Below are 17,168 nucleotides of genomic sequence, written 5' to 3'. Positions count from 1 at the left end.
GTACACCCGGTGGAACGGATTGAGATAACCTTTGTAACCGGACAACTTTCCGAAGTGCTCTAGCAGTCCTTTCTATCTCAGGATCATACTCTAAGTCGTCAGAGCTCTGTTTACCTCGCATAAACAGCAAAATACCTTAGTAGCACTGCACGACACAAAAATAATGAATGACTACTGAAACAAAGAAAAATTTAAAAACAGAAATTTAAATTGAAAAAATCCTAAATTATAACATAATTGCCTTGTTGAAATAATCCAACAGTCCCCAGCAACGGCGCCAAAAATTTGATAGGTATCTGGCAAGTGTACCAAAAACTATCGAAGTAGTAAAAAATATCGATCCACAAGGACTGTGTTAATTTCAATTCTAGCAAGCGCGTTATACGTTAGGATGTGTAAAGTTTGTATTTGGTTGCCCTAGGTAGAAAAGTTTGGTTTTATCAGACTTAATTAAAATAGAAAAAGTGCGAGAGAAAATTATATTGAGATGAATGGTTAAGCCGGTGAATCCGCTATTGCTCTATATGAAAAGTATACCTCTCTCTACTCTCAATTACTACTCAGTTTTTACGATAAATTAACTAAGTGGTTTTGATCAATCTCTTGACTCAAAACCCTTTCCTAAGTTATAACCCTATTAATCTCTTAACGTGATTGAATAACCATGGAAGCGATGTTGGAACGTTAATTCATATATCATAACTCTCAATTTCCTATCTCTAGGTTCCTAGTGTTGAGTAAAACAAAACTACTATTTCAGGATTAAAAGCTAGGGCTAGTAGTCATTCAATTCCTAAGATCAATTCATGTGATTGCAAGAAGCTAGGGCTAGTAGTCATACAAAACAATAACATGAAAAGCAATACACAAGTAATTCTGAATAAAAACTGAATAGCATTGATTATAGAGAGAGTTCAACTACAAAATCATATATTACAATAGTTTCATCATGGCTTAACCAAACTAAAGGTTTAGCTACTCATAACTAAACAATCATAAGCAATAACAAGAGAAAACATACATAAATCTAACCAACAGAGTGTTGGTATTAGATTCAGGGCGTGTTCCTTTGTCTCCTGTCGTCCTTAGTGCTCAAAATCGCAATAATAATCCGTACCCTAACCTTTGCTAGCAGCTGGATATTTATAGAAAGAAATTAGGGTTTCAGAAAAGCCCATCATCGTGCCACATTACGGGCTGGTCGTGGCACGATGGTCTCATTAATCCTACGTGGCAGCAGACAAAACCTAGCATCGTGGCACGTTGCATGTTGCTTCGTGCCACGAAATTTCCAGAAGCTAATCCTTTGTCCCACGCTCATCAATCGTGCCACGAAGGTCACCAAACGTGGCACGATGCTCCATACTTGGGCAATTTTCCTTGTTTTCTCAAAGTTTCTTCTTTTGAGCTCTTGTTCCTGTTTTGGCTTGATTTCACCATGAATTCATTGCAGTTGACTCTCTAAATGCTATAATAAAGACATAAATGCGACTAAAAACTAAATATTGATGCACCGTCATCAACTACCAAAGGCCATACGAGTGTGCACCATTACCGCTCACGCCTGGATCGCATGGAGGTGGATGACGTCCGGTTTTCTACCTATGGTGATCGCAGAGACGTCCACCCATTTCAGATGCTGTACACTTACTCGGGATGGCTCATGTGCGGGAAGGAGAGGGTGTACCATCATTTGCCTGAGCGGGTGAAGAGGCAGTTCTCCTTTGTCCTGGACATTCCCAGACATCCTTCAGTTGTCCCTCCGGTGCCTACTACGCAGTTGCTGACCACTGTGTTGATGGACGCTGCGGCATGGTTAGTACGTGATTGGGTAGATGGGTGTCAGACACCATGGCAGCATGTTCCTGGCCACATGGCTTGGTATGCCAGAGTCTCTCACCCTCGCATTCTCCCACCTGATGAGGGATCCCCTCCCAGGCCGGCGAACGTGGAGTAGCTCATTGAGGAGGAGCATGCCAGGGAGATGCCTGACACACTGACGATAGTCCGGGATGTGGCGCACAAAGCCCGAGATATTGCGGCCAGGCATGGCGAGATGACCAAAGAGGAGGTTGTCCAGGAGGTCATGCGGATAGTTACTGCTACTGAGCCTGTCCTTACTTATCAGATTTCCAGGCGGCGCAGGGGGCAGCAGAGGCAGGGTAGGCAGGGCTGATTAGTATTAGGATTTTTTATGTATTTTTTGACTATGATGATCATGATGTATTATTATGACATGTTCCATACATTTTCCTATTTATATGACATATACGTACGTTCGTTTTATATTATTTCTTGCGTTTTAATTTTACCATGTTCCTGTTAAATATTGGATGAATATGTTTAGGTATTATTAGATGAAAATTTTAGAAGAATTTTCAATTGTTTATTTGATAAAAATTTTAGATGAAAATGAAAGTTAAAATTGGTTAGGAAAGACACAAAATAAGGAAGATGGAAATGAGCTTCTGGAAAATGTTAAGCACGTAGCGGCAGTTAACAACCGCTACATTCAGCTTCGGCGGTAGTTAACAACTGCTAGCACTCAACGGTAGTTAACAACCGGCGTGTTTCCCAGCGGCAGTTAACAACCGCCAGGGTCATTAAGGTCATTTCCATGTGTCAATTGGAAGTATTCTTTGTCAAAAAAGCAACTTTCGTTCCATTAAAAAACATGATACAAAGGACCAATAAACGGGGCCAGTCAAGACCCACTGATGTGATCAGAAGTTCATATGGTGCAGCACACGATACAATCTCTTATACCACCTTCAGAGAAATAGCACCTTGGATTGATGTGAAAATTAAGATAACAACCCTTTATTATATATCAACAACCACCTCAATCCTATCAGAGCACTAACATGCTCCACCACCTTAAGCATAACCCACTTCTGGATATTTACCAGGTTGTTCCTACTTACAAGGACATCATTTGAACTGAATAGACTTTTATGTCTATCACGGATTTGGTACATTAAACAAACTTTCATATATGCATTGAGTCGTCCTTACTAATAGAGAATTCACTTAAATCAGATTGGTCAATTCTTCTATCTTGGTTCAATTACTTTGAATATTCGTATTAGCCTCGTAACAAACCACATTAAAGCTACGGAAAGAAAATGGGAGCAAACTAGGATTCTCACACTAGATCCATCACTATAAATAGGGGTTTCATGTCCTAAGTATGATCACTTATGCATTATACTTCACTTTTCTATATTCAAACATCCATTCTTACATGAGCGTCAAAGTTTTATAACCTATGCATCCTTCTCATCAATTTATCAATTAACCTTAGGGTCGTCACAGGAAAGGGTGCTTATACATGCAATAAAGATATAAAGCAACTACAATAATACCATTATGGAGTTGTAAACTCATAACTTGCCTCAGCAAAAAAAGAGAAATCAGATAAAAGACCCTAAAGTTGTGATATTAAAATAACACTACTCAAATTACATTTGTGTCAATTCGAAGAAAACAACATCAATTGATTAGTGATGACATTATTCTTTATGAAAAATAACTCTCTTATGAGGCAAGGTTCTTTAAGCTTGTATAAGATTGACATCTTTAGGAGGAGTTGGATCTGGTTTGAGCTAAGGGTTAAGGAGTTGGAGGTAAGACTGACATCTCTATAAAATATTATACATGTATCATTGTGGTATTGAAGTTCATGATTATTGTAACACCATAAACCCACATATTATTTTATAATAAAAATGCAATAATTAATTAAGCATGCAACGGTGTCATAAATCTTCATCAATTCAAAAGTACTGCATCTAAATAAAAAAAACGTCGCGGAATAATATTCAAAATATCAAAGTAATTGTCACATCATTGTATCAACATTAAAACTGAATTCGAAGACGAATTCGGAAACAAAGTCTAAAATAAGACGAAACCCCAATCCCTAGTGTTGCTAATCAAAGCATCGACTCGATAAAATACAGACCATTCACACATAACCATATAGAAGCACATCATTGAATATCACGTATTTAAATATTTAGACATCTTTAAATGACACATATTTTAATTACACATCTTTAAATAGACTTGTAGTTATGTATGTGATGTCCTTAACTTTTGACTATATATGCATGTGGTACCGGTTTGGATATCAGAGGTGGATATGTTGCTAACTTATCCTCCACCTTTAAATCACACTTTTAGATCGGACTGACAATAAATGCATGAACACCAAGTAATAACTCAACAATGCACATTTTTATATGACTTGACAATTACACATCTTAAGATAACACATCTTTATATGGCACATCTTTGTATAACACGTCTTTATATCAACACACCTTCAAATAACCCATCTTTATATGGCACATCTTTGTTTAACACATCGTTATAGCAACACATCTTCAAATAATACATTTAGTTACACATCTCAAAATAATACATTATTTCCTCATCATTATATGTTTCACAAATTAAACTTCTTTAGACATCTCATCCCTGCCCGTCTTAACTACATCTTCTACTCAATTCGTTGCCTAACGTTTATTATTAAAAATTTCCAAGTTTCCTCACTTACCCACACGTGTTATCAATTAAAATTATTTAATTAAGTCCATCTTCCTATTATTTAAATACATTACTGAATTCCAAGTTCTTTGTAAAGTTATTTCATCGGTTGTACCGAATCATTTACTAAGTTAAATCCTTTAAACTTTTCTAACCATCATGATTCTTATTCAAATTTAATTTATTAACATTGATTCATCTTGATTACTCATCCCCTCTCACCAAAGCCTCAAAGCAGAAGTGAATCAACATCAAAGGAATGATATAGAACACCCGAAACACCCCCTGCACTTGGAACTGACAGAACAACCTACGTTGTTACTGTCATGCTCTCTTAGCAAGTAGGGAGCTCGCCTAGCGAGACCCCCACGACAAATATACCCAAAAACTTGTTGTATCACTCGATTAAAGCGAGCGTGTCAGTACCAGAAACCCATAAAATTGTATTTTGACCTCAGGATCGACCCTAAATCATCCAAAAGACCCCATTTTTTTTATCTCTTATGACCCCAAAGTGGTAGAAAACATTATCTATGTTGTTTATGCACTGATTAGATGCTTATCTCATCTTAAACCATCAATTAACCATCAAATTTTATGACTTTTTCACACTTTGACACGTAAGAAAACAAAACAAAACATAACCATGAACCAACTACAAATTTAGCACATGAAATTAATGAATTCATAGAGTTTCCTTATTCGTTTTATGTTTCATATCTTATTATGAATCGTAAAAAGGATTAGGAAACAGTTTCAGACAAATTCTCTCTGGAAGATGAACTTGAGATATGAACCATAGACGGATAAGGAAACTTTTTCAGTCAAATTGTTTCTCAAATATGATCTTGTTATATGAATCATAAAACGGATAAGGAAACCATTTTAGACAAATTCTCTCCAGAAGATGGTCGTGAGAGAGAATAAAAACAAACAACTAAGGTTTCTCAATGACGTAACATAATAAAGGTTACATGTAAATATGTCATAAGACTTGAAGGACTAGACTAGTAAGTTACATACCTAAAGCCCCCAATATCACATGCAGAGTTACTTATTATCGAACACATCCCCTCACACACATGATGCAATACCAGGAAGCGTAAAGGTGTTACACTACAACATTTTTAAGTTATTGTGCGTATGAAATTGGGATCTTTAGGTTTATAAGTTACTAGTCTAGTCCATCGGGTTTTCCTATATATTTGAAAACAGACATATCAAGATATGAGAAGGGTGATGAAGGAGTGGTGTATGTAAGGAGGAACACAGGGTTTTGGTAGCATCTACGAATGAAATTTTAATTTTATCTTTACCCCAAAGAAAAGATGGAAGGAAGAAGGGTATCGGGAAGGGAAAGAATGAAGAATAAGGATTTGAGTTTGATTGAAATCAAAACTAATTTGTTTGGGTCATATTAAAAAGAAATGGAGAAAAATATGAGGCTAAAAACAAGATCAGTTTGATACTTATTTTTAGTCAAAAAAGCACAGAAGAATAAAGGAACCTGGTTAAACCGTCATTTTTTTGGGTTTTAATATATATTTTTCGGGAAAAAATACGGTTTATCTGATTTTCTTTATTCTCTTGTGCTTTTTCTAACTAAAAATAGATATCATAATGATCTATTTCTGAGCTTTATATTTTTCTCCGTTCTTTTTAATATGATCCAAAATGACGTAGTGTTGACTTCAATCAAACTCAAATCTTTATTCTTTCTTTTTCCACTTCTGGTACCCTTCTTCCTTCCTTCTTTTATTTGGAGTAATGATAAAATAAAAATACCGTTGTAGATGCTATTAAAACCCTATGTTCCTCCTTCCATATGACATTCCTCCATCACCCTTCACATTTCTTGATATATGTTTGATTTCAAATATATAGGAAAACTTGATGGACTAGACTATTAACTTAGAAACCTAAAGATCCCAATTTCATACGCACAATAACTTATTATCTAACACATCTCCTCAAACTCATGATGCAATAACAGGAAGCATATAGGGTTTGTTAAAGAAAAAGAAAAAACTTAATCAACAATATAAACACACAATATTTCCCCTCAAATTGGTATTGTATTTTCTAGTAGTAGTCTAGTCCATCAGGTTATACTATATATTTTCTTGTAACCTTTTTTATGTTATGATATTGAGAAACCTTAGCGCTTGTGTGTTATTCTTGATAAAGATCATCTTCCAAAGTAAATTTGTGTGAAACAATTGCATTATCCGTTTTATGATTCATATATCAAGACATTTTCGAGAGAGAATTTTCCTGAATGAGTTTCCTTATCCGTGTTATGTCTATCTTATTTTGAATCATAAAACGAATATGGAAACTGTTTCAGGTAAATTCTATCTAGAAGATGATCTTGAGATATCAATCATAGACTCAAAAGGAAACTTTTTGAGATAAATTATTTCTCAAATATGAGCTTGAGATATGAATCATAAAACGGATAAGGAAACCGTTTTAGATGAATTCGCTTCGTATGAGAGAATAAGACCAAACGACTAAGGTTTCTCAATGATGTAACATAATAAATGATACAATCAAATATATAGTAAAACATAGAAACCTAAAGGTCCTAATATAATAGGCACCTCCCAAACAAAAATAGAATTAGACCAAACAAAAACAGAATCAATTCAAAAAAAACATAAACATAAAGATATAAAGACACAATTAAGGAATCAATGGACTAGTAGACATTCTTGAAGAAGAAAATGAATAATAATAATAATAATAATAATAATAATAATAATAATAATAATAATAATAATAATAACAACAACAATAATAATAATAATAACAATAATAATAATAATAATAATAATAATAATAATAATAATAATAATAATAATAATAATAATAATAATAATAATAATAAATGTGAAGGGTGGTGGAGGCGTGGCGTATGGAAGGACGAACAACGGGTTTTGGTAGCATCTACGACGGTATTTTTATTTTATCTTTACCCCAAATAAAAGAAGAAAAGAAGAAGGGTATCGGGAAGAGAAAGAAGGAAGAATAAGAATTTGAGTTTGATTGAAGTCGAAACTGCGTCGTTTTAGTTCATATTAAAAAGAACGGAGAAAAATACAAGGCTAAAAACTAGATCATTTTTATATTTATTTTTAGTAAAAAAAAACCACAAGAGAATAAAGGAAACCGGATAAACCGTCATTTTTTTCGGCTTTTAATCTATAACTTATATATTAAAAGCCGGAAAAAATGACGGTTTATCCGGTTTCCTTTATTCTCCTGTGTTTTTTCTAACTAAAAATAGATATCAAAATGATCTAGATTTGAACTTCATAGATACCCTTCTTTCTTCCTTTTTTACGGAGAAAAAGACGTAGTTTTCAATCAAACTCAAACCCTTATTCTTTCTTCTTTCCCTTCTAGATACCCTTCTTTCTTCCTTTTTTTATTTGGGGTAAAGATAAAATAAAAATACCTTCGTAGATGCTACCAAAACCCTTGTTCGTCCTTCCATATGACACGCCTCCATCATCCTTCACATTTCTTGATATGTTTGTTTTCAAATAATATATATAGTATAACTTGATGGACTATACTAGTAAATTAGAAACCTAAAGGCCAGGCACAATAACTTATTATCTAACACCTCTCCTCAAACTAATGATGCAATAACAGGAAGCATAGAAGGTTTAACAGAAAGCCAAAAACCTACTCAACCATAAAAACTCACAATCTTTCCCCTTAAGCCTAAGCTTACTAAGTTGAAAAAACATCGCTACTATCTTCCACCTTCACCAACTTGACCAATTTTGTACTTTGATTGATAAACTCCTCTTTAAATAAACTATTGTCTTGCCAAAATTCCCATATATCTGCACATATACGCCAGAATATATTTTGATATAAAATAAAGTTTAATTTAGCTCTAGGGAACTGAAAGACAAAACATTTATTCAATTATATACACACTTAATGTCTTCCCTTTCAACACCAAAAATAATTATTGTAAAAACAAAGTATGCTTGGTTAGGAGACTTAAATAGCAACATACAAAGGAAAAGTGTGTCATATATATGCGGAACACCCAAACAAACACACATACATCAAATACAAACTTCTACAAACAAACCAAAAACACCTTCCACTAAGGGTACCGAAGCCAATAAAAACTAAACACCAAAACCCAAAAGTAATCTCCAAAAACCAAAGTCTAAACGCCTACGCAATAGCAGGAACAAATCTTGTGTCAAACCGTTGCAAAACCCCTCTAAAATAATCATCAAACCTACAAAACAAAAACCGTGTAACCGCACTTTGCTTCTCTTCTGCATTTGAGCGCACTTAAGCACATGTAAATCACCACCTAGAAAACACATACCACCCCACATAACCACAATGAACAGACAACTCAATTGAAACAAGCTACATCGTCTAAGTATTTGAAAACCCACAAAAAATATAACCACCACCAAAAACCACCACAAGCACCACCACGAAAACCAGCACCAGCCACCACGAGCACCAACACAAAAGACCCAGTATCAACACTACCATGGAAACCACCACAAAGCACCACAAACCAACACAACCAAAAATCCATGCCTTTCACCACCATAACACCAACACAAAACAACCGCCTAAACACCACACTTCACCACCGTAGCAACACCACCCCTTCGCCACCACAAAACCACCCAAACACCGTATAACACCACCTCTTTATCATTGCAAAAACCATCACCCCATCACCGCCATTTATCTCGACCAAACAACGAAGGAGGTCGCGGCGTAGCAGCCAACCGCAACTGCAAGGTGAAGCTAAAATCAAAGTATGACTATTATGTTTTAAATTGTTTTACCTGTATATGCCTAGCTTTTTGGGAAGGTCGAGATGGAGAATTTTGTTGAGCATCTCGGATTGTTGGTCGTCCTCCAACTCAAAAACAATGCTATTTATTTCTTGCTTCTCACAACTAGAATTCTTCTCACCTAAATTTTTATCAAAAACCACAATATTTGTAAAATGTGCGTCGCCATGAAATCTCTAATTAACCTAGGAAATTAAATTATGAGTATAAACATGCATACAAGGTTGTTTCATTAATCACTCCTAAAGATTTGTTTCCATAAGTTCTTCAATAACAACAATTGGATCCCAAGAATCTAGTTGATATTGCACAACCATTTTAGTTACATTTTTCTTAGAAAACAATTTTTACGTGTGTTTTGAAGTATAATCTTTTGATATAGTCTAAACACATCAGGCACAACTTTGCCAGAGTATAGTAAGGAACATCTCAATATTAATATATGAGCAATCTGGAAAAAATTCAGGAGTATTTTAATTCATGTTGAGAAAACGTTTTCATAAAATTTAGGAGTATTTAGACCATTTTCAGAAAGTAGTGAATTTGTGTTAATCTTAAAAGATTCAGCAACAAGATTAAAAACCAGAAAAATAATTAAACAATTAGATAGTGTCTATTTATTAACAATATTATGAAGATTAGTTAACCTATTTACCTATATCACAATTACTAACATTAAATTTTTCTATTTGAAAGAACGAGCTGCCCTAGCACTATATTCAACTTATTCATGATAACACAAGTGGAGAGCTCGTAATTTAATGTGTAAGTATGGAACTTGATTAAGTTAATTATTAACAATGTAAGAATATGAAGAAAAGAAATTATAGGTCATATCATATGTAACCAACCATTTCACACTTATGTCACGAAGAGGAATGTGAAAAATCGGGAGAAGATCATGTCACGAAGAGGAATGTAAAAAATCGGGAGAAGATCATAAAATTGAAGGGAATCAAAATTTACACAAATACACTTCACCAAATTATATTTGCAGAATTGTTAAAAAATGAAAATGCATGAGATATTATAATCTACATATTAAAAAAATACGAAAATTGTGACAATTTTTTTTACTAAGAATTGTTTTTTGATTTTTTTTAATCATTCATTTTTAAATAAAGAACACACACACTCTCACACACACACATACACACACACACATTATATATATATATATATATATATATATATATATATATATATATATATATATATATATATATATATATATATATATATATATATGTTGCAATAAATTATTTGGCATAATTGTGTATTTATAAACAATAATATTTCTTCTTTAATAAAAAAGTAAATTGGATAAATCAAATCTACAAAACAAACAAATAATCATTCATCATATCACATATCTCAAGAAAAAGTTATTAAGATTACAAAGCAAAAGAACTCTATTTAATCCATGGATGTTTGAACAACCAATTTAAACACAGGGTCAGAGATTCTCACACACACACACACAGATATATATATATATATATATATATATATATATATATGTTGCAATAAATTATTTGGCATAATTGTGTATTTATAAACAATAATATTTCTTCTTTAATAAAAAAGTAAATTGGATAAATCAAATCTACAAAACAAACAAATAATCATTCATCATATCACATATCTCAAGAAAAAGTTATTAAGATTACAAAGCAAAAGAACTCTATTTAATTCTTGGATGTTTGAACAACCAATTTAAACACAGGGTCAGAGTGTTAGTAATAGTTAGATCAAGACCAGACTATTCACAATATATATATATATATATATATATATATATATATATATGTGTGTTGCAATAAATTATTTGGCATAATTGTGTATTTATAAACAATAATATTTCTTCTTTAATAAAAAAGTAAATTGGATAAATCAAATCTACAAAACAAACAAATAATCATTCATCATATCACATATCTCAAGAAAAAGTTATTAAGATTACAAAGCAAAAGAACTCTATTTAATTCTTGGATGTTTGAACAACCAATTTAAACACAGGGTCAGAGTGTTAGTAATAGTTAGATCAAGACCAGACTATTAACATTTTGAACTCATAATTTTGTCAAAAATAAAATATGACTTGAAATATGGAAATTCCAAACATGATCCGAATGGATCCAACATCATGTCAATTTGTAATATACATACCAATTAATATGGTGGAATAGGGCAAGAAATTATTTTTGACTAAATTTGAAAAATGAACTCATAATGAAATGGATGAAAAAGAAAATTATGTTTTCTATCTTTAAAATTGAGAATGGTATGTGATTGAAGAAAAATAGTTGAAAATTATTGCATACTATATATATGGGTCTGAGGAGTCTGAGGCAACACCGAGAAAAAAGTTGTGCCTTGTATCGAATGACCCATATTAGCATGTAAATCAGTGCAACAGTTTCCTTCCCTAAAGATAACTTGGATTCCTTGATTGCAAGCATTGTGCCAACGATTACGGAGCAAAACCGGAACCAATGACCGGTTTTTAAGGATCATCAAAGCACTCGTCGAGTCATTCCAATAAAGAAAATTCATTGATCACCTGAAGTGGATCCTCCCTGAGAGCGGGTTTTATAAGGCACTGGCTTACCAATCTGAAGATTTTTCCTAACCTGTTATTTCTGTTTCTGAGATAAGACCGGAGTGAAAGGTCTATCTGCATTAGCTTTGTCATATTCACGAACATGCATCTAGAGGTCCCGGTCGTGCTGCACATTTGGATTGCTATGTGGTTCATAAACAGTCGAAATTCTGTCGCCATTCTCATCAGTCCCCTAATGTTCAACCGTGTAATTGGTCTTTTGAGCAAGGCGCTTCATTTCCAAAAAAGTGGTGGTGTCGTCAGGGATGGATCTAACAACAAGGGGACCATCTTGGTGACTGGTTTGCACGTCATCATGCGCTACATCATGTTGAGTCTGTGACATCTCCCTAGCAGAAGCGGAGGCCTCCAAATCAACAGTAAAAGAACGCTCATCATCATGGGCATCTGAGGATGGATACATCACAGGTGCATTATGAATCCGGGGTATCACCAACACCTCCCGCGATTCAGAGCTTACTTGTTCCACATCATCCGAAAGCACGTCAGTGTGCACATCATTAGGGGAAGCTAACTCCAACACTGGGCGCGAAGGCAAAGAGCCTTGGGGGATCTCCTCAGGCACGCAGGGGGGTGTCTGAGCTAGTGTTGGAGCCGCAGAAGTAGAACCATTAAAAGTAGTCGAATTGATTTGTGGCTCAGTAGGTTTAGGTGCTGCAAATGCAATGGATGAACCTATACCAGAGGGGTTCTCTTTAATAGATACCCAATGAGGTTTCTTGGTTGGTATCTGCGTCTTCCCTTTTGCAACTTTATCCTTGGACATGTCTTCCTTCCTTGGGTAAACCAACGATAGTTTGTAACATCATGTCCAAGTGTTTGACAATGCGAACAAAAATCCGGAATGCGTTCATAAAAAACTTCCACTGGATAAGAACCACCTTCCCGTTCGACGAGAATTTCGTGAAAAATCTTTTTGGAAAAATCAATGGCGACTAATATACGTGCATAGTGTCCAAAAAGTCTTTTCAAGGTTGCATAGTCAAGAACTAGCGGCGTGCCAACCGCACTAACAATTTCATGTAGAGTACTTTCAATCCAATATTCTTGTGGCAGTTCCATCAATCGGATACATACTTGCGCATGTGAATTTCTCTGATTATGCATATCAAAATCCACTGACCATTCAAATAAAAGTAACACCCCCGGCTTCAAGTTCACAGTTCCCATTGCCCAAACAATTTGCAAATCAGATTCCGTGGCAAAAAAGAATTCATAAAAGCCCCTACCTAAAGATAGCAACGTCCAAGGTGCTGCAGTCTTCCATTGTTTCTGAAGCTTGTCTTCAATTTCCTTCGACGCATAGGGTTTATCTCCTTTGTTTAGAACCAACCTTCCACGAAGGTTTCTCTTACACACATTGACCCCCTGTTCATAAATTGGATGAGTAATACGAATAGAGGGAGTCTCACCACGGATTGTAGGTTGTGGCAGATTGTCGTTGGTAGCTTTGTCGTGTGATGCGACAAGTGCTTATGCAAAGGACCGCGTGGTGGTTGTGGTGCTGGAACTGCCGTTGTGGAGGGCAGTGCCATGAGAGATGGCGCAGCTTTGGAGGGTGCAACTGTCGGCAATAACAACTCTGCCTGCCAGTCAAACATGGCAGCTGAGATCGTGAAAAAAGATGGTAGAAATTGAAAGCTGATCCAAAAGAAAGCTAATTGAATTGACGGTGGAGAAAGCTTTCACGTAACAAAGAAATTGAATTAGCATGCACTAATCAATTACTTGAATGGGAATAAGATTGATTGGAATTCAGAAGCACAATATCAACATTCACGTGACCTGTGATAACGTGAATGAATTGAGAACAAGATCAATCCGCCGCCCCGGCTACGATAACCCTAGCGGTGCCATCTATAATCAATCATTCATCACATAGATAATTGATAAAATAAGTTGTCATTAAAAAACATACTTAGAGGAATGAATTCTCATTTAGAGCCACAACTTTCGCACACCGATCTCTGGAAACCTGAAGTTGAAATAAAAGTATAAAATAAAATCATAAATATCAAGAAAAAATCATTAAGTTACAAAGAAAAATAACTCTATTTAATTCATAGATATTTGAGCAATCAAATATTCACAAAGTCAGAGATGTCAGTAATAGTTAGATCGAGATCACACTATTAAGATTTTGAACTCAATATTTTGATTTTTTTAAAAAATAAAATATGCATTGAAATATGAATATCCAAATTCGATTTGAACAGATCCAACATCAGTGAATATGTAAGTGCATAATAAACATACTGATTAATATAATGGGATAAAGAAATAACTTCTTTTTGACTAAATTTGAGGAATGAGCTGAGATTTCAATGGATGAAAAAGAAAATTATGTTATTGATATGTGCAATTAAGAATGGTATGTGATTGAAGAAGAAATGAGTTGAAAGTTATTACATACGATATATATGGGCAGAGTGACTGAGGGCACACTGTCACTATATGAAAATATAACCAATAAAAAAACACGAGTACCAGTCATACACCTCCACGTATCCAAAAGTGGACCCCCCCTGTCTGTCACAATAGTGTTGCTAGGGTACATGGTCAAAATTTTACCCTTGTAAATTGTAATAGTGATGTTGAGTATTTACTATATTTTTGTTTGATACAGTAGGGCAATAGCACTAAAACCAAGATAAAGTAATAAATGATTTGGTCTAATATAGACCATCTAAAATTATTCTAGAGTGTTTTTTTTTTAGGGAAAAATTATTCTAGAGTGTTAATCTATCAATTTTAATAAGTAAAAAAGGGAAAGAGGTTTAATATTTAATTAAAATTTTACTAAAAATGACATTTATTCTTATATGTTTGACTTCATAGTAGAAACATAAATCAAAGGTGAAATATTAAATTTTATTAAAAATAATATGAGTTTCAATGAAGATATTTTCTATGGATTATTTTATTTCATTTTGACAAAAAAATTAAATTTATTATTATATTTTTTATGTTGGAGTATGTATTTATTATTAAATATTTGTATCTTGTAGAAAAAACGAGTTATATATTTTGCATTTAAAAAGAAGAATTAATTTATTTACGAAACAAACAATTAACAATCGAAATGAGAAAATAATTAAATAATATGAGTAATTGGTTTGACTAAAATTTATTACTAAGCCAGGAGATTGGACAGACATCAAGGCGAAGCAACGACATCCCAACTAGGTTCGCACCCCGCAGAGCACCCATTCTATGCCGCCAATCTCAGAGAAAAAAAATTATTAAAAAAAGGGGAAAAAGAGTACAAGAGGGGGGACTAGGCCAAAACCCTCAAGAAAAACAAAGAACAAACAGAAAAAACAGAAAACTGCAAAATAGAAAACAACTGACTACGGGAACCTAGAATGAGGGAACCCACTCCGGTCCAAGAAGAAGTCAGTCTGAAGAGGCCGACTAAAATAGGAATGTGATGATGTATTTTGACCATATAAAAAAATAATAATCGTATAGTGGTGAAATGTGCTTTCGTTGAATTCCTTTTGAAAAAAAATTCATTATTATATTTTTATGTTGAAGTATTTAATTTATCATAAAAATGTGGATTTTTAAAGTTTTCTTGCAGATCATCTAAAAAAAGTTTTCTTGCAGATAAATTATTTAATTATTTTTTACTGAAAAGCAATCCTTCACCTAGCTATCCAAGAGCAAACCCTAATGTCTATCTTTTCCCGAAACTCTTCATATGATCAAGAGACTTAATGATTTCACTACATAAGATGTTTACAATTGTTTCCCAACCCTAGAATCTATCCCCGAAAAGGAACCCAACTCTTAGCCTTTAATTTCCTAAGGATATCTTTTGATAATACCTAGATTCACCCAAGTTTCATATCAATCTTTCATCCTCTCATGTGTTTCTTATGTGTTTACTACCTCATAAATTCCTCCACATAATCCACCAACCCTTTCACAAGAGTTTCCACTGTTGGTTCTCTTAAAAAAAAAAAAATTCACACATAAAACCCTAAAACGCATGCCTTCTATTTATAGGGATACAATTCATTGGTGTCATTGATTGATCACTTTATTACTATTAGAGTAAGAAATGGTCTTAAGGAAATATTCACTTTCTCATTGATAGAAAATACCAAGGGAAATATTCAAGACCAGATGAAGAAGGTTCTAGATACAATATTCTCAACGATCATAAAACAAAGGAAATTAGTCTAAACTGATAGGTGTTATACAAGAACCCAAAAGAAATTATTCACCTGTAATTTCCCCTAGGAATCCATATGATGAAATCAAGAAAAGAATGTGATTCAGTGGTGTCATTGATGGACAATTTCATGGTGGATACTTGCTCATTATTGGAGTAGGAAATGGACTTGCTTTGCTGGGAGCTATGTTAACCTCATATCAACCTTCAGAAATTGAAGACTTTGTTAATGTGGATGTTCCTTTGGTCCCCACCAATGCAAGTCTTACTCAAAATAATAAGAATCAAAATCAAAAGAAGACTCATCTCCAAAACATATAGAATCCCTAGTCGTGTATCTATATCAACATTAATAAAATTACTCCTAATTATGAAGTTGATGATGAATAACTTTCAGATTAGTCATATATTGAGATTCTATCTTTACCATAAATTCATTATTTAAAAATTTATCTAAAACTCTAATTATTTTACTCCAACAATTGAAGTTTAAGCACAGTAGGCACAGTAGGCACTACTAGAATCTAGCGATTTACCTGCGGAATTTTTTAAATAATTAGAGTTGTGCCTACTGTGCTTAAACTTCCTTAGAGCATCCACAATGGAGACCCTCAATTTTGAGGTCTTAAATAGGTCACACATGGACACATCACTTTTTAATAATTTTTTAATAATAGTACTTAATAGGTACTCAACCACTCCAATGGAGATCCTCTAACAAAGGGTCTAATAGGGTTCCACAAATATTATTTAATAGCCATGAAAATTATTATTTTAATAAAAAGTGATGTGGGTCCATTTAAGAATGGGGGTTTTAAGTTAGACCTTAGATCTTTTAAGACCTCCAATTTTTTTTCCACAACGGGAGTACCTATTAGGTACCAGGTCTTAAATGGTGAAGACTTCACCATTGTAGATGCTCTTAGAGGCTATTCCCTTACTAGTTCTTAAAAAGTTGTGC

At 33.9% G+C, this 17,168-nt stretch overlaps 1 protein-coding gene across 1 annotated transcript; it reads left to right on the top strand.

Moving 5' to 3' along the window:
- Positions 1-1,573: 1,573 nt before the first annotated feature.
- LOC146905722 (uncharacterized) lies at positions 1,574-1,957 on the top strand. Its single transcript, XM_085728618.1, has one exon. It carries the CDS (start codon positions 1,574-1,576, stop codon positions 1,955-1,957), a length of 384 nt encoding a protein of 127 aa, XP_085584744.1.
- Positions 1,958-17,168: the final 15,211 nt, after the last annotated feature.

This window comes from Medicago sativa, chromosome 7 (genome assembly GCF_051527215.1).
Source record: "Medicago sativa cultivar Bolivia chromosome 7, Bolivia_mono, whole genome shotgun sequence".
NCBI classification, from domain to species: domain Eukaryota; kingdom Viridiplantae; phylum Streptophyta; class Magnoliopsida; order Fabales; family Fabaceae; genus Medicago; species Medicago sativa.
Note: the sequence above shows the minus strand (reverse complement) of the source record. Positions and strands in the feature narration are given on the sequence as shown.

What these genes read in the sequence shown, in the direction of transcription:
- LOC146905722 (XM_085728618.1), top strand. Translation starts at nt 1,574, where the DNA reads ATGGAGGTGGATGACGTCCGGTTTTCTACCTATGGTGATCGCAGAGAC.